Below are 25,199 nucleotides of genomic sequence, written 5' to 3' on the forward strand. Positions count from 1 at the left end.
CTTGTTCTTTTTTCCTTTTCTTCTTTGTTCAGTGCATACTTTTGTTAGATTTTTCCAAACATCCCCATTGCATTTGTGTTAGAACACTCTCAGAGTATTTGAAATCACACTGGCGTCATGAGAAATGAATTCTATTACTGGTTCTGCCACCAACTGACTGCTTGGACTTGGGCAATTCATGTAACTTCTCTGGGCTTCAGTTTCTCATAATGATAATAATCATGGTATCTAATATTTGAGTGACTACTGTGTGCCAGTGCTTTACATGCAGTATTTCAGTTAATCCTCATAATAATCCTATGAGGTAGGCGCTAACATTATTCCACACCTCATGATGGTGAAACTTACAGAAGTTAAGTTACCACTCAGGAAAGTGACAGCTAGGACACAATCCTGGTGGTCTGATTCCAAGGCCCAGACACTGAAATCAGGGCTCACAAACTGAGAAGCCCACCAGGACCACAGAAGGGCAGTCTGTAAGTGATGGCATGTTTTTTGCTCCAGCGGTTGGAGAGCCCATATCCTGTAAGCAGAAGCTAATGCCCCATCCTTTCAGCTAATTTTGCTGTGTGGCAATGTCACCTTAGTATTGACGGGTCTTCTAACTTTTTTTTTTTTTTCAAGAGAAGCAAGAATTCCAGCTTAGTATTTAAACTCCTGATTTTGAAATGCTTGTTTTTAAAACATATTGAAGAGCAATATTGTGTAGGGCCAAAAAAACGTGATTTGGGGCTACTGTGGTTTGACAGTCATCTGCTGATCTGTGATTTAAGCATCACCCACCCTGCTGTATTATAAAATGACAGATTTGGACTAAATAATCTTAAGTCCTCCCCAGCACCAAAATTCTCTAGAATTCTTTGATTACCTCAAGTTTCTGGTTTCCAAATGTGCATGTTTTCAAATTGCTTCCTTCCAGCCTTTTTAGGAGAGTTTTTTACATCTAACAAAGAAGACCCTGTCCCGTTAATGATGCTTCTATTCTTCTCGTCCTCATTTTTTCAAAACCTTAACAAGTTATCTTAGATTCTTCCTCATTCTCCCTATAGTATCCAGTTAGTTCCGTTTTCTTTCTTCCCCTGTTATCTCTCTTCTTTTTGTTCTTTTCTTTCCATTTGTACTCTGCCACCCTGGTACAAGCCTCCAAAATTTTACACCAGTACATTTAAATAGACTCTTAAATGTTGTCTTAACTTCCAGCCACTTGTTACTCTAATCCAGAAGTTGGCAAACTACAGCCTGAGGGTCAGATTTGGCCCATGGACTGCTTTTGTAAGTAAAGGGTTTTGGAACCCCATCTGCCGGCTTATAGTCATAGTGTCTATGGCTGCTTTCATGATCCAACTGTGGAAATGAGTAGTTGCAACAAATATTTTGTCGTCCACAAGCCTGAAATATTTACTATCTTGTGCTTTAAGAAAAAGCTTGATGATACCGGCTAATCCATTTCTTACATAGCTGTCAGATTCAAGTCTAACTTTGTATCTTCAGTATTGTGTGTATCACCTCTGTGTTCAAAATCTTTACTCACTGTCCTATTTCACCACATACACACAGCAAACTTCTCAAGATTTCTCAGCCTGGCATTAGAGATGGTTTAGAAATGACCCTAGTCTGTCTTTCCAGCCATATTTTTAAACATCACAGTGATCTCTGATTAGGCTGGTTTAAATGATGAACAACAAACACACCATACTCACCCTAATTCTGAACTTTTGAGAATGTGCTACAACCCAATGTGCAGTATAATTTGCCCATCATTCTTTGAACTATGATTTCAGTGGGCATTTATGATTATAATTAAGCTAATTATTATTGAGAACCTACTATGTATCAAGATGGCAGTAGGCTTGCACAATAAATAATTTCATTTGCCCTGAATTGACATTATTTTTTTAAACATACATGTCTGTACATCAAGTAGTTACTCATTGACCATGTACTTGGGGTTCGTTTATGTCAGTTCGTATCCCAGCACAAGAAATTATATTTAAAAATTTTTTTAACAACTAGATCACAATCTAATGAAAGAGACAGGTATACAAATAATAAAAATTATGTGCTTAGCCATAGTAGAAACATACAATACTAAAGAAGCACAGATGAAGCAACAAGCTCTATCCAGAGAGGTGGGGATGGCTTCATGGAGGGAAGTGGCATTGGAGCTGGGCGTTGGAAATTGAGGAAGCCCCAGAGACCTGAATATTTATGGTGGTTCAAAGAATAGCAAGGAGGTCAGGGTTGTAGCAGATTGCAAGGATAAATGGCAACAGATAAAACTAGAAAAGAGATGTGTGCTGTATAGAACAGTCCTTGGATGTCTTGTTGAAGAATAAGGAGTTAATCCTTTTGAGACAAGGGAACCCTGAGTGTTTCTGAACAGGAGAGTGACAGTCAGATTCTACCTAGATTGTAAATTCCTGGGTGGCAGAAATTACATTTAACATGTCTCTTTGTCTCCTGTGGATTCTACCGACTCTGCCTTGAACACAGTGAACATTTAATAGAGAGTTGTCCATTGATTAATTTCTTCCTGAGAGTGAAGTGTTTCTGGCTGACTGGTAGCCCACAACATTTTGAGTTATCTCTGAACTTGATAAAATGCTGACACCTAGTTGCTTTTTTTGTTTTTTTTTTTTAAGCAGCAAATATCATTAAGGTGATAAGAAGCATCAAATTCATGACATTTCCCTGCCTGTCACCTTCACTGCAGTAGCCAGAAGTGTTGTTTGCCGTGTTCAGCAAATTTTTGGCAAAGTTGAAACTATCCAAAAGAAGTTGCAAGTTCGTTCTTTCTTAAACCACGTAAAGTAGGGATGGGAAATACTGGTTCTCTAAACTCCTTGAGGATGACGTGCTTTTAAATACTATTATTTAAGCCAGAGGGAAATGAGATAATTCAGAAGCTTTTGATGCCATTGATAGAATGGAAAGATTTTGCTCTTCCTACAGTTGTATAAACACCAAGCCCTCAGCCTTCTGCGCTATAGGTGAGAGAAATGATCATCCTGTACTAATTGTCACAAGTTGCCAGGAGTAATGGAGGTCTGCAGGCATGGCAGCTTAGAAGTTCAGACCTCAGGTTTTATGATACTGACTTTTTTTTTTTAATTTAATTTTTATTTTTTGCGGTACGCGGGCCTCTAACTGCTGTGGCCTCTCCCGTTGCGGAGCAGAGGCTCCGGACGCGCAGGCTCAGCGGCCATGGCTCACGGGCCCAGCCGCTCCGCGGCATGTGGGATCTTCCCGGACCGGGGCACGAACCCGCGTCCCCTGCATTGGCAGGCGGACTCTCAACCACTGCACCACCAGGGAAGCCCGATACTGACTTTTAAGAAAGACAAAAAGACATTTCAGAATTTGTAATCTGAGATAGTTTAGCCCTGTGGGAACTGTTTTGTTTAGTTTGCCGGGAAAAACTAGGAATATGATTTCGCTCTGAGAACTTCATAAAGCTGGGACTATAGTGCAGTTCCACCTCTGATTTGACTGTGAGAAGAGTAGCAGGGTCATTCTGTCATTGACCTGAACCAGTTTCCCTTGCTGTGTTAGGTCTGGTGATCAGCAAGCCTGGTAAAGGGTAGCACCAGCGTCCTTGCCTTGCAGGCTGAAACTGGTTCCAGTTTCTGATCCCTAGAGCCAACTCACTAGGAGGCACAGTGTCTAGGGCCCACAGAGGCCATCCTGCATCCCTGCTGACCCCCCTTGAAGCCTGTTCCCCTGCCTCCCTCCTCTCGTTTCCTTCTCCACCCTCACTCTTTACCCAACGTCAGCATACGCCTTTCCCCCCAAATATCCCATGAGCTTCACACTTGCTGCCCTCTGGTCCCTTGCAGACTTCTGTAGTGAATGTTCTTCCCCTTTCTCTAGGCCCCTTGGCTAAACCGAGGTCTGGATACACTGACACCACCTCTGTGAAATCTTTCCAGATTCCCATCCTCCTACTAGGCAAGTCCTCATAGCATTTTGTATGATACGTATCACATTGTGTAACGTGGTCTGAAGCCCGTAGGATAGTGATCAATTCAAGGGCATAGAACTCACTGTTTTCTTTCAATAGTGTATCCAGGATGCTTAGCTGTGCTTGGCGCATAGTCATTGCAATAATAAAACAGTAATAATATAATATATATTGTATTTATTTGTATTTGTGTGGTATTTTATTGTATGTATTTATATATACAATACAAATAAATACAATGCATATAATACAATAATGAAATAGTAATAGTTATGATACAATCCGAAGTTACACTGTATTAGTCATAACATCAGATGCATTAGCTCAAGTAGGTGCTCATTTAAACCTTGTGCATACGGAAGAGGGTATGTTTCCTGAAACTCACTCAAACCTAGCCTCCTCCACATCCAGACAAAGTCCCTTTGTGCAGGAATATCGCCTTTATCTGTATCATGCCTGCCTCCCGCCAAGCACTGCCATTCAATAATTCTGGCACATGGTACCTTTTCCTCACGACAGAGTGCTGAACGGTGATTTATTGCTTGAATACACATTGCTTTCATGGAAGTGATTTGTTTAAAACAACAGTAAAGCGCTAAATAAATTATTCATTCCATGCTAATTCTTCACTTTTATGTGCTGTAGTAAACGTCAAAATAAGCAGCCTGTCAGACATTTTATTTTTGCCACATTAATCTTGGACAGTTTAAAGGGAAAAAAAAAAAAAAGGGAAATCTAAAGAAGAGGTTCCATTTTCAAGAAAATAGATTTCTTTTTCTTCCTACCACCTCGTGCAGCAGCCAGGCAGGGAGCTTTGGCTGAGGCGTCTCCTTCCCTCAGGGGCTCTGAGTCACTTGCTGAACTGGTCCCAGTGACCCCCTCGCATTCTGTTGCCTACTGGGAACAGTGTTGCTCCTTTTCTCTGCAGAGAGCCATTTGCAATGGCCCAGTCACACGGCAAGGAATCAGTCTTTCCTGGGAGATTTGCATTTCCTAGGGCACACTGGGTGTTGGGTTTCTAAATTTCACTGTGTGTCTTGATTTAGGATTAAAGGATTAAAAAGTAAGGGAGGTAACAGTGACTTACTTAACCATTTTTGCAACTGATTTCCCACGTGAAATAGAGATATCATTTGTTCCTAACCTTTTTTATCCTTCTTGACTGAAACCTCATTTCCTGTGTCGGAGTGAGGGACATTTGAGTGACTCAGTTTATGGAGTCCTTCATCAGCAGAGTAGCAGATGGATGGTCTTGTAGATTTGGGGGAAGTCATGCTCCTCTTTTCTGAGCATGAGGACTCCGTGTTTTATACCTGCTGGTGGGTAAGCAGAGCTGTGGTCCTCTGGCCTGTGGCATCCACAGAGGTCTCAGTGAGTGAGACGTAAAGATGACCCCTATGCTCAGGATGGTGGAAGAGTTAACTCAGCCCACCCTCAAGGCCCTGGCTGCAGATCGGAAGCCAAGAAGATTGAGGCTAGATTGAGTCCTGGCCCATCACATGTCCTGTGTGAGAATAACTAAAACCATCTCCCTACGATTATAAAGTGAGTTAAATGACATACTGTGTGTAAAGCACCTGGCTTGCTGTAAGAGCTTGGAAATGTCCCATTTACTTCTAATTAGAGATTGCTCCGTTTAGTTTCCAAAGCATTCAGTTCTGACCTGGAGGCTCTGTGAGTCTCTCCCCAGCTGTAATGTATAATGTGGGTGGGTATCTTTTCCCTCTTTTTGCATCCTGGATAGCACTTAGAACAAATATACATTGTGGCCAGTGTCCAGAAAAACAGTTGGATAAATGATATATATCTATAGATATAGATATATATAGATAAGATGAGGTGAGGTAAGATAAGATAGATAGGATAGATAAGACAGGAAGGCAGACAGACTGAGCTTAGCCTCAGGTTGATTGAAAGCAAGAAGTATAATCTTTGAAACTCTTTCAAGTTCTTTCTTTCCCTCTCTTTAAAGAGTTCTTTTTTTCCCTCAGGTAAAGCACCTGAGCTCTGGTTTCAGTTTATTTGGGTTTAAATCCCAGCTTTCCTAGCTGATGGTAGGCAAATTCCTCAAACTCTCTATAATCTGCCATCTGAAAATAGACCATCAAAAGAAAAGAAAAAAGAAAAAAAAAAGGAAGCAGCCAGCAGCATTGGTTTCATAAGATAAAGATGTATATAGATTATATTATTCAAAATGCTTAGCAGACTGACAAAAAAAATTTTTAAGTACTCAATAAAGTAAACTGGTGATAATAATTCAGTTAGAAAAGGGAATTGTAATTTTATTGATCCTATTTAATAGGAAAAAGGAAAAAAGTTAAACTAACTGGCTAAAATCACATAAGGAATTAAAATTGGCTCTATAACCAGAATCGAGTCTTCTCAACTTCTAACTTTAGGTCTCCACCCTGCCACCCTTACAGACTTTATTTGACTTTGTCCCCACTGTAGAGAGGAGGCAGTTTTGAGGGGCCCATAGGAATTTATTGAAAGAGCTGGCATTCAGACTTTGAAAGACTTACACCTATCCAGGGCTGTCCATTCCTAGATAGGAGAAACTCACAGAATGGGAAGTGGGCCTCTGCAGTGTCCTGGCCAACCTTCAGGTGTCTCACAGGTCTATGCATGAAAGCTAACACTTTTGGATGAAAGGACAGAAAAATCAATAAACCATTGGATTGGATCACAGACATGTTTTACAACTACTCAGCCCTCCCAAAAGAGATACACAGCTTTGAATTGTCTGTAGGTTTAATCCTTTAATCAGCCAGGACTTCTAAGAGGAAATCCAAAGTGTTTGGAATGTCATTCTTAAAATTGGAATTTCATTAAGTGGCAGTGCTCTTGTGTTGCAATTACTCAGGTTTTTTGAGCCCACTGTGTTCCAGATGCTTGCTACAATAATTGCTCATGTAACTGGAACATGCTGTTCATGCCTGGAAAAGTCCATCACCAATATAACTACAGTCAGTCAGTCACACCATCAACAGATATTGAAGTCCTTTAGGTTAGCAGGAGAACACTGTCTGAGTTCAAGGGAGCATTGGTATGACATTGATTTGAATGTGAATGTAGGAGCCATATCATACTTGGCCTGTAGGTCATACGGAATTTAAACATTAAGTTCAGTGCGAGGCCACAGAAAGGCTTTAAAGAGTGGGAAAAGATGACCAGATTGCTATTTTTTTTTCTTTTTTAAAATAAATTTATTTATTTATTTTTGGCTGTGTTGGGTCTTCGTTTCTGTGCGAGGGCTTTCTCTAGTTGCGGTGAGCAGGGGCCACTCTTCGTCGCGGTGCGCGGGCCTCTCACTGTCGCGGCCTCTTGTTGCAGAGCACAGGCTCCAGACGCGCAGGCTCAGTAGTTGTGACTCACAGGCTTAGTTGCTCTGCGGCGTGTGGGATCTTCCCAGACCAAGGCTCAAACCCGTGTCCCCTGCATGGGCAGGCAGATTCTTAACCACTGCGCCACCAGGGAAGCCCCAGATTGCTACTTTTAAAAAGATTATAATGGTAGCAGCAGAGAGCGTGGCTTGAGGGAAGCAAGATGAGATGGTGACAGAGATGTCAGAGGCACTGCCCTAGGCCAGACCAGGTTGATGTGAGGTTAGATAGGAGAGGTTTATAGGACTTAGTGATTGATTCGGTTTGGGGAGAAAAGAGAGGAATGGCATCAAGGAAGACTCAGAGCTCAAGCAATGGCAATAGCACTTACTAAGCCTGGTGACATTGAAGATCAGGGCATTGAATGATATTATAATGGGAAAAGATCTTACAAGTGTGTAGCATAACCATGGAGGAAACTGAAGCCCAAAGAGGTACGTTGGCTTCCTCAGTGTCACAGTGTGTCAGCAGCCGAGCTCAGACTTAAGTCTGTATCTCCTGATTAATAGCCCAGGACTGCTGAAATGGATAGCTCCATTGAAAAGTTTTAATGAGCAGCATCTAATGTGGAATCCTACTGAAAGGTGGATTTACAGTGAAGTTAATGAAGCTTAAGATTCAGAGCCTTCGTAGGCATGGACTCCTGTGAGTGCTAAGAGTTTTGGGGAGTTGTAGATTGTTTCAGGTGGACCGGGGAAGCTAGGTTGCAATCAGAAAACATTTGTGTTTCCTCATTTCTGCCAAACTGCCTAAAGGTGTCTCAGGAGAAAAATATGCAAATCTTTAAGGCACTGGTAATTCGTTGTGATCTAATTTGTCATTCTAATAAATTTTGACTGTTAAATCTCATTTTATTAATAGTTTTGTATTATTTTTCTTAATGTGAGGCCCGCAAATTGTATGGCTTTCATTCCCACAAGACCTGGGTCTATGCCTGGTCCTTCTGTTACCTCTTTAACTCTCCGGGCTCAGAACTGGCCCAATCCAGTCCTTCCTCCTGTACCTAGGAACTCCTGCTTCATACCCCAAATCAGCATGTGGTTTGTTAAGATTGTTCTTTATTCTCAAAACTCCTTATTCAAAAATTGATTCTTCTAAAAGTATAACCTACACCATTTGTCAAATGAGGTGGTTGAAGTTAGATAATCTTTCCAGTCCCTTCCAATTTTGTCCTAAGTTCCCTTTCAAAGAGTGGCAAAATGCTGATTTTTTTTATAAGCACCCACCAGCCATCTAGATGCAATTGTAGAGGATTAGAATTAGAATCATGTAGAAGCATTTTCGTTCCATGACTAAATGACAAGGAACATACAAAAATCACTTAACTTCTATAGGGTTTTTCCTCCAACACAAACCTTTATTATTTATTATTATATTTGACTTGGGATTTCGAGATGTTATTTGAATTTCACTTTTAAGCCAGCTTGTTTTAAGCTTTGAATTTCCTTTTAGGCAAATTGTGTCTCACCGCACTTTAGCACTCAGACAAGGCAAATACTAATAAAAGATCTGCTCCTAGAGATGTCAGTGACTATCGTTTATTTATTTCTCTTCTTTCTGGTCCACGTTAAGACTTTCCCAGAGTAAAGGAAAATATTTGAACTTAGCTTATTTGAACTATGTCTAGTGTTTCAGTGTGTTATTCTTGTTGCTTTCGTTAGTTGCACTGTTTGGTAAATGAGAAGAGAAAATGAAAAGAAATAGAACGCTTACATTCTTTTCATATTTTATTCAGGTGTCTTACTGAGGTTCATGTTCTGATGCTTGGATCACCATTATACGCATATCTTTATTTAGCTTTCTGTGTGTTGTGTTAACCTTGAAAACTAATATTTAAAAAAAATTTACTTGGGGCTTCCCTGGTGGCGCAGTGGTTGAGAGTCCGCCTGCCGATGCAGGGGACATGGGTTCGTGACCCGGTCCGGGAAGATTCCACGTGCCGCGGAGCGGCTGGGCCCGTGAGCCATGGCCGCTGAGCCTGCGCGTCCAGAGCCTGTGCTCCGCAACGGGAGAGACCACAACAGTGAGAGGACCCTGTACCGCAAAAAAAAAAAAAAAAAAAAATTGACTTATCCTCTTCAGACCCATGAATAACTGCATAAAGCCCAATATGGAGAAGTGGAAAGGGAAAGTCTTGCTTCATTTCTTTCTTTTGAAGCAAAATATAAGGAGACATATGAACAGAAGGGCCCCTCATCATTAACATGCTGTTTGCTGTTTAATGGTACGTTCACCTTGTGTGTGGGCTCTTGCCTAGGAAGAGTCTTAATACTTAGATAGCATCTATACTTGAGACAGTGATTTGAGAGCTTGCAGAGCTATTTCTCAGATCAGCGCCTCAAAGAAGTTGAAAGGAAGGGAATTTCTCCATTATTCACATGCCCTCTGTCTCCCTCCTGCCAGACTCAGTTTTGTACCCCTTTTACTTCAGCATATGGAAGGTTTCCTCTGTTTTGTTTTCCAGATTTCCAGAGAGAAGATACTGCAAGAAATATTTTTTTTTTTATTGTTTTGCAGCTCTGAATTAACAATTCTCTGCATTATTTGTGTTTCTTTCAGTAAGTACCAGGTGACCTAATTTGAATAGGGACTACCTCAAAGGGGAGGATGGTTGGGATATCATGTCCATTCCCTTCGAAGCACTAGGAGGGGAATGAGGACAACGTGGTGTAGAGTTTGTTTCTTTAATTATGAAATGATGGACTTGCAGAGGACACTTCCAATAGGTTCCTTGCCCTGTAGCACTGCGGACCACCCACTGAGCTGCTAGCCTCTCCCCCCCCCCCCCGCATGCTCTAGCCTCAGTTGCTTTCATATCTTGAAGCTTTGGCGTTGGATCTCCAGTTCTTTTTAATATTTCTATTTTACTATTGTTTTAATATTTTCTGTTTCCCTATATAGTGAGGTTTCATCTTGAATATGCATTTTCCTCATATTTTGTGCAATCATTTTATCTTGATACTCTTCTGGGATGACACTGGTGCCAATATCTTGCTCTTTTCTAGAAAAAAATATATCATTTAATTTCGCGTCTCCCTACTTCCTTTGCTGTAACACAGAAGATTGAAATGGAGTATAATTTAGGGCAGAGTAATTTACTTAAAGGAAGAAGCGTATGAAATGGTCAACATTATCCACTAGATATGGATCTATGTTTGGAAAATAATCCTCTTTTTTTTTTTTTTTTTTGCGGTACGCGGGCCTCTCACTGTTGTGGCCTCTCCCGTTGCGGAGCACAGGCTCCGGAAGCGCAAGCTCAGCGGCCATGGCTCACGGGCCCAGCCGCTCCGCGGCATGTGGGATCCTCCCGGACCGGGGCACGAACCCGTGTCCTCTGCATCGGCAGGCGGACTCTCAACCACTGCGCCACCAGGGAAGCCCAATAATCCTCTTTTTTATTATTCAGAAAAGAGGAGGAGGAGGAGAAGGAAAGAAAAAATACAGGAATGAAGTGTCATCAGTCAGTCTGTCTGGCTTGACATTGTAAGATAACTAGATTTTGGAGAGAGTACTTTTTATTTTTTTCTGAGTTGGTAGCATCCCTCACCTTGGGGAACTGAAGAGCAAGGTGATGATGAAAGGTTCTGTATTCAGGATTTGCATCCAAAAGCAACTTAGGTCTGGTGGGTTTGACAAGCTTGGATTTGTTTGCTAGATATAATGACTTGGCTCTAGGATTAGAGCGTAATAGCTTTTTATTTAAAGCATTTCTTTACTTGTTACTAACAAGAAAGAACTTGACTTTCAGCAGACAGGTGGCAAGAGATGTGCGTTGCTTCCAGTGAGAGCTACAGTTTTCCTCATGTGCAAACTGCTGGGACAGTGTCCCACAGCTCCTGGGCCAGCCTTATATATTAGCTGCAAATGACCTCTACAGGGAAACAGACTCAGAGGAAGGGCATAGCAAATTTTACTAAAAAACCTTCCACTTCCATAAAGGCTCTTCTATATGCTGCAGTTTGCCCTGTGTCTAGTGTTGATTAGGTTATCTGCATGCCCTGTTTGTGTCTCCGTCTCTGTTGACTGTCTTGTCTTTTAAGTTCCCTGGTGGTGGTGGCGGGGGGGGGGGCATCCAGTGGCTGTTTAACTCACACCATTTCAGTGTCATGCAGAGGATATCATATGAATAAACATTACATTAAATTATGTGCGGGCTTCTACAAAACATGAAGGTCATTTGGGGATTAAGGACTTTCCAGAGGCAAAAATCTACTAACTGCTTTCTAGCTGGCCCTGTACCCCAAATTCATCCCACTCTTTCTACTGTTGTTTTTTTTTTTTTTTTTTTTTTTGCGGTACGCGGGCCTCTCACTGTTGTGGCCTCTCCCATTGCGGAGCGCAGGCTCAGCGGCCATGGCTCACGGGCCCAGCCGCTCCGCGGCATGTGGGATCTTCCCGGACCGGGGCACGAACCTGTGTCCCCTGCATCGGCAGGCGGACTCTGAACCACTGAGCCTCCAGGGAAGCCCTCTACTGGTTTTTCATTTCAACTTGTGTTTGTATGTGCTGGATTACTTCCGTCTGATGACTTCAAGTGCACGTGTGGCTGCATCATATCAACCTTTCAGTTTCCCTCTGGGGCTTCTTAATCTAGTTTAGCAATTATTGATTTCTCTGCCCTTTGATAACTCAAATGGAGCACAATTATGCATTCACGTAAATCTCCTGAAAATGTTGATATAATAAAACAGTCTGTTGAAATTTGCAGTTAGATGTGTGTACATTCACTGTCAGGAACTCCTAATCCCGGGACAGCCAAATTCTGTTGTGAGTTAAGTAGAAGGATCAGCTCCTCAAAAAAGGATTTCACCAGGGTTCAACAATTTAAAAAAAAAATTTTTTTAAATGACAAATAAAAATGTCATTGATCTGAGGTCAGTATAAAGAGAAAACTCAAGTTTGTCCATTATAAGGAAAAAATATTCCAGGAATTTCTGGAAGAAGGCAGAAAAAGGGATGAGTTTGTGATCAGTACCTTGTTTGATAGGTAACAGGACTTCAATACTATTGAACTGAACGTAAAGTGAGGCTCCTTCTGTGGTTCTGCCTCGCCTCTAGCAACAATCATACCCATATTAAGCAGTATACCATGGGGAGAGTTAAGCACAGTGGATAAGAGTCTGTATCTAATGTGAGTTAAACTTGTCCCCCACTTACTAGCTGAGTACTTTAAGTTACTTAGCTTTGATTTTCTCATCAGGAAAAAAAAAAAATCATGTAAGTACTTGAAACGCCCTTAATGAAATTTGTCTGGCATACAAAGTAGGTATCCACGAAATGCTAGATGTTATTAATAATAGCAACTGCTTACATTTGCACAGTATTTTAACATTTACAGAGAGTTTTCCCACTTCCTACTGTGTTTGCTTCCCAAAACTCTACAAGATAAAAAAGAAAGATAACGTTATCTTCTCATTTTACCGATATTTATTTATTTATTTAAATGAGAGAAGTCAATTCAGTATTTAAGGGCTTTATTCAAGGTGAAGCAGTGGCAGATACTAACTGCAGTGGCCACTCCCCAGTTTTTCTGTGCTGGCAGAGCCCCCCTTGTTTTCTCAGTTTTTATTGCACGTGCTATGTGGGCATGTGGCTGAATCCTGGTCATTGAAACTGCAGAGATTTTGTAGGTAGGGCTTTTGGGAAAGGGTTTCCTTTCTAATTTTAAACAAAACAAAACAAAAGCATACATATACATTAGAGGCTCTTTTTTTCTTTGCTGGAAGTAGCTGTGTCTGCACGTGCTGCAAAGAAGTGTCACAGCCTCCTTGCTAACACGAGGGCAGGTAGCACCCTGTGTTGACATTGTCCGAGAGGATATATGTGTATCCCTTGGGTCCTTGATGACATTGTTAGCCTAACTTAGTCGTGGAACCCCATCAACTCTGGACCTCTTGTTACATGATAACACGTCCGTTATTGTTTGAGTCATTTTTAATACTCCATTTCTCATGCTAAAGACATACGAACAGATATGGTGGCTAAACCGAGAGTCAAAATCTGGTCTCCTGCTGATTGCAAAGCCTTTGTTCTTTTCAGCAAAGCACACTGCCATCCTAATATTAAGGCCCTTCACAGGAGAGCCAAATGTATCTCTCTATTCTGATATTTGTGTGTTTCTGCTGTTGCCGAAAACCCAGCCTCTGTTCACCGGTGCCGAACAGAAACGCGGAGACAGCTTTGGAGGAGCAGAAGAGAGTAGGTCTATTGCTTTGCCAGGCAAAGGGGGCCACAGCAGGCTAATGCCCTCAAGACTGTGTCCCTCTTCCTGGGAAATACGAAGGGGTCTTATAGTTTCAGGGTGGAAAATAGGGCTCCAGATAAGGCTCAGGGCTGATGCCTTGCATTCCTCTTTTCTCCTGGAGACATTGAGATCATTAGGGCTGGCGTCAGGTGGTTCCGGAACAGGTTCCAGTAGTCCTCGAGGTTATCGTTCTGTGACCTTCTTTCTGGAATGAAGAATTCTCACAAAGGAAAGGAATGTTAGGGAGTTTTGTCTTGGAGAAGTAAACGTCAGGTGTATAGTACAGCTTTAACTAGGGGGCAATCATTTTCAGAGTTCAATGAAGCAAGAAAGAGGAGGAAAAAACATCTGTAGGAGACCGGTTGAATGGGTGGAAAGAATAAGGGCTAACATAATGGGGGGGCCTCGACTAGTTCCTGCTACAGCACTGCCCATAATCTAAGCTTGAGCTCGATCTGGGGACCTGCTCTCTTTGTTGCTCTGTGAGCTTTCACATCTCTGGATGCCCTTAGAGTATCATCTCTATAGCCTCTCAGGTCCATCAGAGTCACACACATCCTTCGGGATTTATCTTGAACGCCTCCTTTTGTAAGAAGCTCTTGCTGAGGATGTTTTTCTTTCTTGCTCTCTACAAGATTATAAACACTTTTCTCCTGCCACATACCTTTTTCTTCCTTATTTTGTAACCATCTTTGTACAGCTCTGCCTCTCCACTAGACTGTGAGTGTCCAGGAACTGGTACTGAGTCTCATTTTCCCTTTGTGTCCTGATAGCACATATTTTTTTATTCCTGCTTCTTAAGAAGACATAATAAATGTTTATTGAATTAAGTGTGTGGAATTTTAGAGCTGAAAGTTCTTTCTTCTTAACAAAGCTTCCGTTTTCTGGGAATTACAGAAGGTTCTTATCCTTGGATTCATGACCCCCGTAGGATTCAGGAGATCAGTGAAATCATTAACATTATATTCATTGTTTTATGCTCACAACTTTTATTAGATCAGATTCTTAAAGAATTCATGGCTCCTTAAAAGAATGAGAACCTCTGTTTAAGTTGGAAAGTTGAATAAGGCTTTCTGAACCAAAGACCCAATCTGGAACATGCATATTATAGGGAAACCACTGTTGTGAGTTTTCTTCATTTCCCTAAAACTGGAGTGCAAAGAAAACAACCAAAAACAAAACACCTTTCTGGCTGTTGAATACCCCTCTTCTATCTTATCCAACCCTTTGATCCCCATGAAAGATTGTTCCATATCTCTTCAGGGCCCTTATTATTCTGTCTCCATATTCACTTCCATCCACATCTTTATAAACATCCAACCTAATGTCTCTGGCAAGCTGGTGCAGTGAGCAGAGAGGGGACACTCAAGACTGGGCAATGAGGGGACACCAGGGCCTTCAGGAAGCTGGTGGGGGGAGGATGTGGGTGGCCAGCTGCAGCCCCTGAACCTAACATCTTCCATGTGGTTATGCTAATGCTCGTGCAAGCTTGACTATGGCCCACTTCAGGAGAGAGGGCTTACAAGCACTGGCAGGGTTGAGTTCTGTGGAGCCACCCCGAGCTTTACGAGGATGGAACCACCTGCCCACGCTCCCCCTGAATCACTGATGACTGAGAGCATTACAAAAAAAAATGTCGTTTCATAGACTGGGACCCATGTCACCCTCTTCATTATTCAGGATTTGGAGCTATAGACCCTTAGGAATGAAAAGACTAGGATCTTGTAGCCAAAGTGATCACTGTTTAGAAGCCCAGGGCCACACTTTTGTTTCCCTCCACATTTGGGCACAGAGTGAGAAAAAAAAGAATGAAAATCGTTAATAATTGAAAAATGAGGAGACATGTCCTACTTTTCTAAGATTTCCCTGAGATGAAGGCGGGATGAGTTGAAGGCCAGTGGCCAGGCCAGATGTCCCAGTGGAACTCAGATCTCCCTGAATGTCCACTAGTTCTCCCAGAGCTACCCGAAATTCATAGTTTAAGAAGAATAGGAAGCTTGCTCTGCAAACTCCTTCAGAAAAGATTTTCATTAGTCCGCTACTACCAACCAGGTTGCTACTCACAAGCAAAGTAATTAGGAGAGGCCACTCCAGGGAGGATATGCACATTCCTTCTTAGGGGATGAAGGAAGGGGAACTGCATTGACTCCCCCACCCCACCTTCCATCCTCCTTCCTCTGGGGCGCATGCTTTAAGTTAGCAAAGGATGAAAACACTATGTTCTTTCCTTAGGAAAATAAATGGAGGATTCCTGTGCTACTACTTGGGAAGGATAGAGTAAACTTTGGTTTGTTGCAGTCTAGTAATCAATTTAGAGACATTTTTAAAGGTATACTGTGTAGAATCAGGTTTCTAGGAAGGTGTTTTAGGCGTTCCTTATATGTTTGGAGTTTGATTTCTAAATTATATTTTTATGTTAAAAAACCACCTGCTGTCACATTCTAAGGTGTAACCTGTCCCAATACTTGGCATAATGGCGACTTCTGATACGTGAACTTAGCCTGCTGCCTGCTGTATTCATTCATTCTAATCCAGACCCGGATATAAGGCTTGCCCTGCCATTTTGATACTCATTTTTACTGGTTTTTGCTATTTTACACTAAAATGACTGGTAGTCATCCATGTACAGTATCCCCTCCGTATCCATAGGTTCTGCATCCCTGAATTCAATCATCCACTGATCAAAAATATTTGGAAAAAAATCTAGAATTTTCCAAAAACAAATCTTGAATTTGCCACGTGGTGATGACTATTTACATAGCGCTTACATTGTGTTAGGTATCGTAAGTAATTTAGAGATGATTTAAAGTATATGAGAGGATGTTCATAGTTTATACACAAATACTATGCCATTTTGTATAAGGGACTTGAGCATCCATGGATTTTGGTATCCACAGGGGGTCCTGGAACCAATCCCCCGTGGGTACCAAGGACAGCTGTACTAGTGTCTCTGTCTCTATGCTTTTGCTGTGTAACTGAGAGCAGAAAGAAGTTGGGGTTAGCAGAGGGGAGGAGTGAACTGGCATCTTCCTTTCCCAGGGTCCATTGTGATTTTTTTCCCCCAACTTTGTTGAGGAATACTTGGCAAATCAAACTGAATGTATTTAGAGTGCACAACGAGATGCTTTAATATAAATATACATTGTGTAATGATTGCTAAGATCAAGATCTCTCTCTCTTTTTTGGTGAGAATGCTTAAGATCTACTCTCAGAAAGTTTTGAATATATAATATTGTACTGTTAACTATGGTCACCATGCCGTACAATAGATCCTCAGAACTTATAACTGGAGGTTTGTGCCCTCTGACCTACATCTCACTTCCCCCCTCCTTGCAGCCCCTAACCACCACCATTCTATTCTGTTTCTATGAGATCATTTTTCGTTTGTTTTAGATTCTGCATATAAATGATACAGTATTTATATTTCTTTATCTGGCTTATTTTGCCAACAAAATGCCCTCCAGGTTCATCTGTGTTGGCACAAATGGCAGGATTTCATTTTTTATGGCTGAATAATATTCCATTGTGTGGACTACTATACTACATTTTCCTTTTCTAAAAATTTATTTTATTGAAGGATAGTTGATTTACAATGTTGTTTTAATTTCTACTGTACAGCAAAGTGATTCAGTTATACACACCCCCCCCACACACACACACATACTGTATTTCTTTTTGATACTCTTTTCCCTTATGGTTTATCACAGGATATTGAATGTAGTTCCCTGTGCTATGCAGTAGGACCTTATTTATCCATTCTATATATAATAGTTTTCATCTACTACTCCTAAACTCCCAATCCGTCTCTCCCCACCCCTGCCTCCCCCTTGGCAGCCACAAGTTTGTTCTCTATGTCTGTGAGACTGTTTCTGTTTCATAGATAAGTTCATTTGTGTCATATGCTAGATTCCGGTTGTAAGTGATATCATAGGGTACTTGTCTTTCTGACTTACTTCACTTAGTATGATAATCTCTAGGCCATCCATGTTGCTGCAAATGGCACTAGAAATACTACATTTTCTTTATGTGATCGTTTCTTAATACCTATATACAGAGGGGCAGGTGAGAGGCTGGAATTGGTGGAATTATTCAGTGGGAGCTTTCGGAGACTCTGGAAAAAGAGGTGATAGTTTGTTGAGCTCATTGTTGAGGAGGAAGCCACAAAGGAAGCTTCATTCCCTTGAAGACCCTCATTTATCCCTGCACAGAGCCTGGCACAGTTTCTGGTGCCTTCTCATCCTCCAAGGAATGAGTGGTTTGAAAACAGCAGCTTGGTGGATAGGCTTCAACATCCTCTTTGTAAGTATGGAGAAAATGAAGTTCCTCCTCGCCCTCCCCGCCCACCCGCCCAGAAGCTTTATGAGCAGTGGATATGGCAGGAAGGAGCCCCAGCAGAAGAACAGGACTGATGACTTGCGGTGACAGCAGCTCCCAGACTGGTTGGGGGATCCTTAGTCATGTCACTGTGGAAGGTCCCAGAAATAAGTGGGCACTGAGGTACTGACACAATGTAGGTAGAGGTTGTCTAGTCATAGATATTTAGATTATAGCTATTTAAAGAAAGTATCCTAAGATTTAAAGAGGAACCTAAAAAAGGTATTACCATATGGTCACCACTTATTGTTTTGAATCAAGGATATTTTGGTACTATATCATGAGAACAAGATATAGGAAAAAAAGATGTTCACAGATATTCCATTTTGTGTGAAAGTATTTATCAGAACAGCCTTGTTCTCATTGATTGGATTTACAATTAAATGCTGTACACTTGGACTCGGAATTAAATCTATACGTGAAAATTGTTTACCAAATGAATGAAAATAAATGACGATTTATATATTTTTTAAGTACTTATAACATTTCACTTGATCAATAAGTTCCAGTGATTTTTTGTTTGTTTGTTTGAAAAATACACAAAAATGGTAGACAGTAGAACCAGACTAGGCAGACCATTGCGTTTACCTCTTTTTCTCATCTAATGGTGGTCGTTTTGGCTGTGGCCCTTTAACAGATGCTAATTCTGTAGAACAGTATTGCTAATTAACCAGAGCAGAAAAACAAACAACAGCAAATCTGACCTAATATAATGACGTGTCACCATCCCGAAGTAAGGTGGTAAATAATGCATATAGACAGGAAAGGGAAAAAAAGAAGGGAAACGCTTCAAATAATCGATTGAAAACATAACTAAAGGTCAGCAGTTCTCCCTTCTTTCTTGCTCTCTTTCTGAAAACAGAAAGATTAGATTGATCCAAGCAGATATGCCTTGAAATGCCATAAATGACACCTCATCTGGTGCAGTATTGACAAACTGCCTGAGGCTATCACTGGCATTTTCGTTTTACTAGCCCAGCAAGAAGAGTCAGGGAGTGGATTTGTACCTCCCTGCCCGCCTGCCTGTGAATTGCTTAAACACCTTCTGGGTGTGTGTGAGGGGTTCCACACCGTTACATGCTGGGTTAAAAAGTTTCGTTCTCTGGGGCTCCAGTGAATTCCCTCATCAGATGGATGGGAGGGGCAGTTTGTGACCAGCTGAACTTCATTATTTAGTTTACTTGTAGCAGGAGAGCAACTACCTAGAAATGCTTTATGCCCACACACCCATTTTCTTGGTGGGGGATTTATAGCCCTGTTCGGCAAAATCGTATCGAGGTGGAGCAGTGACATCACTCTGTGTCTTCAAACAGCCACCCCGCTGCAGCTGATCAGCATTCCTGGGATGGCGGTGATTGAAATTTAGCACTTCAAGCGACTTAATTGGCACACGGATCTGTTAAGCATATGCCCCCACCGCAGGCCTGCCATCTGACGTGCCCATGCGGTGCCCAGAGCCTCACACGTGCTTACGTTTTGCTAAAGAAGTAAGTTTTGAACAGATCCTTGAAGGAGGCCTGTGCAGCGGTTAAGGAGATGGGTGGCCTTAGAGCACAGGTCCTCAGATTTCTGCCTGTCTCGGGGTGACCGTGGTCCTTCGTTCCCTTGAACTTGGAGCAAACCTAAGGTCATGGAGTTCCAGTTTGCTTGCTGTGAAAGAAGGGATCAGAATCTGCTCTTCAGTAAAGCAAGCCCTGTGCTAGCAGGGTAGAACTTGGAAGGATTCAGCACTTCTTGGCATCTTGCTGCCTTGGAATTCGAGGTTAGACTGTTCTGTGCTCACTGTGGCTAGAACTGAGCCCTTGGCCTTCAGAGAAAATCCAGGAAGTTGATGTCACCATTTTTCTGCTGAGTTGGAAACAGCAGGACTGGGCCAAATGTTCTAGGTTATGAGTATGAGGAGAGAAATAGGAACCTCAGCAGAAAACAAAGCAGAGCTATTAGGTTCTTTTCATTATGTGAGGAGAGCAAATAAGGGCGGAGACCATCCATGGTTAGAAACACACTGCTCTGCTGTATTTTCCCAAGCGTCATGGCACTCTTGTGCTTCAGTTAACGCGGCGGAGCCAGGTCATGAGTTTCAGTGGATCCCAGACCACCAGGCCTCATCTGTAGGTATGTTCCCTTTGGGCATCAGGCAAAATCCTGGGCTCCTAGTAAATGGTTCATAGGAGTTGAATTCTAGAAGAATGGGCTAAATAGTTTAGCTTCCTCTGAGTGAGGTTGAAAAGAGCAACAGGTTAAACTCAGGGAAGATTTGCCGAGAAGTGAATGAAGCTTAGGTTTCCAAGTCCCTTAATTGCATAGCCCCCTTCCCAGGGTGTGGAGATTGGAACTCATACTTTGATATCTTGTTTCTTATGAAGGGCTCCCTAAATCCTGTAAGCTTCAGGACCCCGTAAGACAGAGATCTGTGCCTGTTAAAATGCTGTTGCTTTAGTCCTTGTTGCTTCAGTCCAGTGGCTTTCCCAGAAATTGGGAGATCAGAAGAAATAAAGCCAAACCCACAGAGGAGAAGAAAGAGAAAGAGCTAGCATTGAAGAACCCCATGCTAATTGAAGCGCAATTTGCATTTATGACCTAATTTAAGCCCTCACAGCCACCCTTTTTGAGAGAAAGCATGTTGCGGCTCAGAGAGGCTGTTACCTGCCCCGTCTGGTACAGCAAGGAGGGCTGGGACCTGTGTCATTGACCTTCCTCTCTCCCAGCCACCTGCTCAGTGGCTGCCTTGCAGGACACATATCTGACAGCTCTGCTAGCTTTCCTGAAAGTGTTAAGCCCACCAGGATAAGAAATGCCTGGATGGGCAGGTAAGTCTTGCTGCCGGCTGAGAGGGAGAAGGTTAGGGAGGGCATCAGGCTTGAGGCTTTTAAGGGAAGGCACAGGCAAACCCTTCCCCAATCTGTGTAAGGGGATGCTGCAACAACTCATTCAATTACGTGAAGTGCCCATTAAACGAATTCTAAGCCCTCGCTTGGGCCATTTCAGTTCTATGAGATTGTCATTGTTTGAAACTAACCAGGATTTCTTCTTTTGCCTTCAGGTGATTCTCATTTTGACAAAGCTCTATGACTATAACCTGGGGAGCATCACGGAGAGCTCGCTTTGGAGGTAGGGAAGCTGAGCTAATAATTACTGTGTTATTTAAACATGATGTCCTCGGCTGGCTGCTCACCCCCACCCCCGTTTCCTGGTGGGAAGGTTTCTGGTTCCTTGTACTCTTTCTTCCTCTGTTTGCTCTTCGTTTCCCTTAGCCATGGGTTGGGGTTTATTTCCAGGAAGGCTGGACCCTTCCTTTTTATAGACCTCTTCTTTTGGTCACATCCTTTTGCTAAACTGCTTATTAGGTTGTCTTTATGCGTTTTGGTTCCCATAGTTCTCACTGATCTGTGAGCTTACTGGGGCAGAAACGAAAGAATGAGGATATCTTTGCAGAGGGGATCAATGTAACCTCCAGGTCTGCAGAACGCAGGCAGGCTACCAGGGCAACATTCTTTCACAGCTTCCCTTCCGTGGTTCTGCAGCACAAAGGGGCACACACACACTTACACGCTTGCCTTTATTTCTGGGATTCACACTACTGCGTCACACATATAGAGTGGGCAATTAGTACTTTTTCAAATGAATGAACAAATTCTTCAAGGGCAGACTAACTTATTGGATTTAGCACAAAAGAAGGTCCTCAAATGCCCAGGCAGTTATTCTCTCCTCCTTTTTCCTTGGAAACGATACATTCTGTTGTTTCGTTTTGTTTCTTAAAAAAATACTGATTTATCTCACTCCTGATTGGCTCTTCTCCACCAGCCTGTGTCATGGGCCCATGCCTGAACCAATCCCTGAAGTCCAGGAGAGCACGTCCTCTAATTGGTCAGGCCTGGATCACATGATGATCCCTGACCTGGGAGAGGGTGGAGACAAACTCTGGAGATGATATTCACACACGCACAGACAGACTAAGTGAGAGTCGTTATACAGAAAGGTGGGAGTGGTCTGTGGGCAGACCAAAGCTAGTGAGTGTCGACCACATAAGATCAGTGGGGGGGGGTTCCATTACCTGTCAGTTCACATGACCGGGAGAGGCTGCCTCTTGGCTTTCAGTGTCAGTGCTGAGGTCTAGGGAGAAAGACTGCAGTCACCCTGTTTGTGTCAGGTGCAGTCAATAGTGGCTTGGGAGGGAAAGTTGATTTACATGGAAGCAATTTGGTTTCAGGGCCTGCTCCTTATTGGGGATTGCAGTGGTCATACAAGAGGAGGCTCATGGATTGGATAGACACCCCAGAGGAATCTACCAGCCCTCACAAGAAGATTGTTCATTAAATTTCATTTTCACCTGATGTCTATTTTCTATTAGGCTTGACGTTGTGTACAAGAAGCCCCAAATAAATTGTCCTGTGCCTTAGGAGAACCCTAGTAGACCAAAGAAAAGGCTAGATTCTGTTCTTTTGTTTGTTGTCAGGCATTTCAATTATTGAGCTCTTTCCCCAAGTAGGAGGTCAATTATGCAGAGTTTCTGTCCCAAGGTAATTTATGTAACTGATTTCAAGTGTGGGAAGTTTGGTAGGAGCCTCAAAAAGTACAGTTCTTTAATACATTAAGGGACTGACTCCTGCTGTATTGTTGAAATTCAGTACCTATTCATCAGCATCTCTGAGTAAGCTTATGCTTCCTTGGAAAGTTTCTCTAATGTATGTGCATAAATGAAAGTAAAAGCCAGCTTTTACTGTGCAGTGCATCTGCCATGTAAAGTGTCGTTGGCATATTAGAAAATTAAAAGATGTGCAGTTCTGTCTCAGTGGGACAGAGGCAGAGCAGCCGTAACTCCCAGCCTGAGTAGTCCTGGGAAGCGCATATTGGAGGGATGTGAGGAACAGCTTGTCCTGGATTGCTGGAGCTCACGCTCAGCGTGCTGCTTTCTCTCTGATGGGGCACTATTACTGATGCCTCAGTCCAGGAAGAATATTCTTTTCATATCTTAAGGGAGGGGCTTAGTGAAATAAAAATGGCATCACGTTCCAGTAGTACCAGACCTCCCTTCTGAGGGAGCAAACTCCATGGGCTTAAGCCTGGGAAAGCGTGGCAAGAATGACCTGCTGACTTTTCCATCTTAGAATCAATTTCACTGGAAGATATATACATACGTATACATATACACACATGCGCATATATACACATAATATACACATATGTACAAGTAATAGGTGTGTATATACCCATTTCTATTTGCTTTTCTAACATACCCACAATAATCACTTGCCATATGTGTGATGTTCTACATGTCATATGTGGCAAATGATTCCTGCGGGTGTTCTATGTTATTGCAACTGCTCGTTTTAATACTTTGATGGAAGAGTGCATGCCTGAAAAGACAATTTAGAAAAGAGGAAAGGAGAAAAGGGAATATTTAGAATACTTCACAATTGCTTTTCAGGGCTGCATTTTTTGAGTGGCTCATGGTGCCCATATTTGGTCTTTAGGGGACATTTTGGGGGTGTTAACGTAGAGGTGGAGAGGGACAGGCCTGGGTGGGTCAAGGATGGGACCAGGAAGAGAGGTCCTCATGATTCCACGTCATCTGGAAGGAGACTAGACTGCTAAGTGTTGACTCATTTTCTCCTGTACCAGCTTGTGCAATCTTCTCAGAAAACCTGCCTATGCCAGCCGTCGGGGGCTTCTTAGGGGCACAGGCCAGGTTTTAGAGATACTCAGGACACTCACAGCACTGAATGCAGGACTTAGCACATAGATAGTGCTCAGTAAGTATCTGGTTTTGCATAGACCAGTGAATACTACAATTTTGTCTCTACTGCATGGTCACTAACATATAACTCTCTTTCTCACTCATTTATTCAACAAACATGAATTGATTAACTCCTCTGGTCTTATATTGTTCTTATCTAGGGAAGGAAAGTTGGGTGAGTACATAGATCCATAGCATGTAGGTTCTGCCCTCCAGGACTTCATTGTTTAGAGAGACAAAGATCTTTGGACAGTTAAAGTGAGAGAGAACTGTACTTGCCTGTAACCTGCCTCATGTAATTGTATTGAGGGAGATATTTACGCAGCACCCAGAGCTGCCAGATCCCAGTAGTGTTGCTTCTTTACTTTGCTCATGTGTATATTTTCTCTTCTCAAGTAGACTTTACGTCCTTAAACCCAACACCTTGCTGGTTTCATGGTAACGGCAGCGATGCTGTTGCTCATGAAAATAATGACCAAAATAACAAAAATTAACTTTGATCGAGCACTCATGATGTGTCAGGCACAATGCTCAGTGCTTGACTTGCGTTATTGCATCCTCCCAAAACATTTTTACAGTGTGCCAAGGTCACGCGATTTGTCAATAATAGCCCACACACTTACAGGCATGTTAGGTATAAACTTCAGTCATTTCACTGCTTATTGATCGTCCAGAATCCCATCTGTCTTCTGCGGGATCTTGCTGTACATAAGTAAACAACATTTTAATCATATATATATGTATACATGTATGTATCTATATATATATAATATGATTGTTATATACATATATGTATATTAAAAATAGGGTTTTCAAAGTGCTACGACATTTCGAGCAGCATTTGCCCTATTCCAGAAAAATACTGGGCCACAGGGAAATGGCTTCTTGCCCAACAAATAGATACACGCGCTTTTGGATTGAGCGCACATTCTTTACAACTTTGACTGGCTAAATAGTCCAAAGGGGGCAAGTGGCAAACGTCTCTGGGGTCTCAGAATAGGAGAGAGGCCAAGAAGCAGCTGACCTTGCAGTGATGTTCTAGGGCTTTCAACCTCACGGAATCCACAAACCCTGGCTGACAGAGCGAGATGCCGCTTTACCAAATGAATGAGCTTTGGTTCCCAGTTGGTCTTGCCATTGATTACACCTTAATCCTGGAGCAAGTTGTTGATTTTGTTTTTGTTTTGTGTTGTCGTTCACTCAGAGAGTCAAACTAAGAGGAAAGGGGGATGATCTGACACAGGACAATTAACTACACCTCAGTATCTTCTCTACTTTCCAGTGGATTAAGCTGTGAGGTTTGGTAGAGCTGGCGATTTTACCATACTGAAGCAAGATAAGCTTAAAGGTTGAGATAAATAAAATGTCAAAATCTAGATACAGTATCTCTGAGAAGAAATTATCATCTTTTTTCCCTCTGTGCCAGGGTAATCAGCATTCTGCTGAGAGAGGCGTAGCTGGTGAGGAAGCCCTAGGCAATTCTGGAAGGACTAAAGGTGT

The 25,199-nt window shown here is 42.3% G+C and overlaps 1 protein-coding gene across 4 annotated transcripts in view; it reads left to right on the plus strand.

The window, feature by feature from the left end:
* Window positions 1-25,199, plus strand: part of SORCS1 (sortilin related VPS10 domain containing receptor 1) — a 559,183-nt gene that overhangs the window by 169,473 nt on the left and 364,511 nt on the right. For all 4 annotated transcript variants that reach the window (XM_060034105.1, XM_060034102.1, XM_060034103.1 and 1 more), the window contains exon 2: window positions 21,006-21,073. In XM_060034105.1, coding sequence (XP_059890088.1) covers window positions 21,006-21,073 — 68 coding nt within the window. The remainder of the gene's footprint in view (window positions 1-21,005; window positions 21,074-25,199) is intronic.

Source organism: Delphinus delphis, chromosome 16, assembly GCF_949987515.2.
Source record: "Delphinus delphis chromosome 16, mDelDel1.2, whole genome shotgun sequence".
NCBI classification, from domain to species: Eukaryota; Metazoa; Chordata; class Mammalia; order Artiodactyla; family Delphinidae; genus Delphinus; species Delphinus delphis.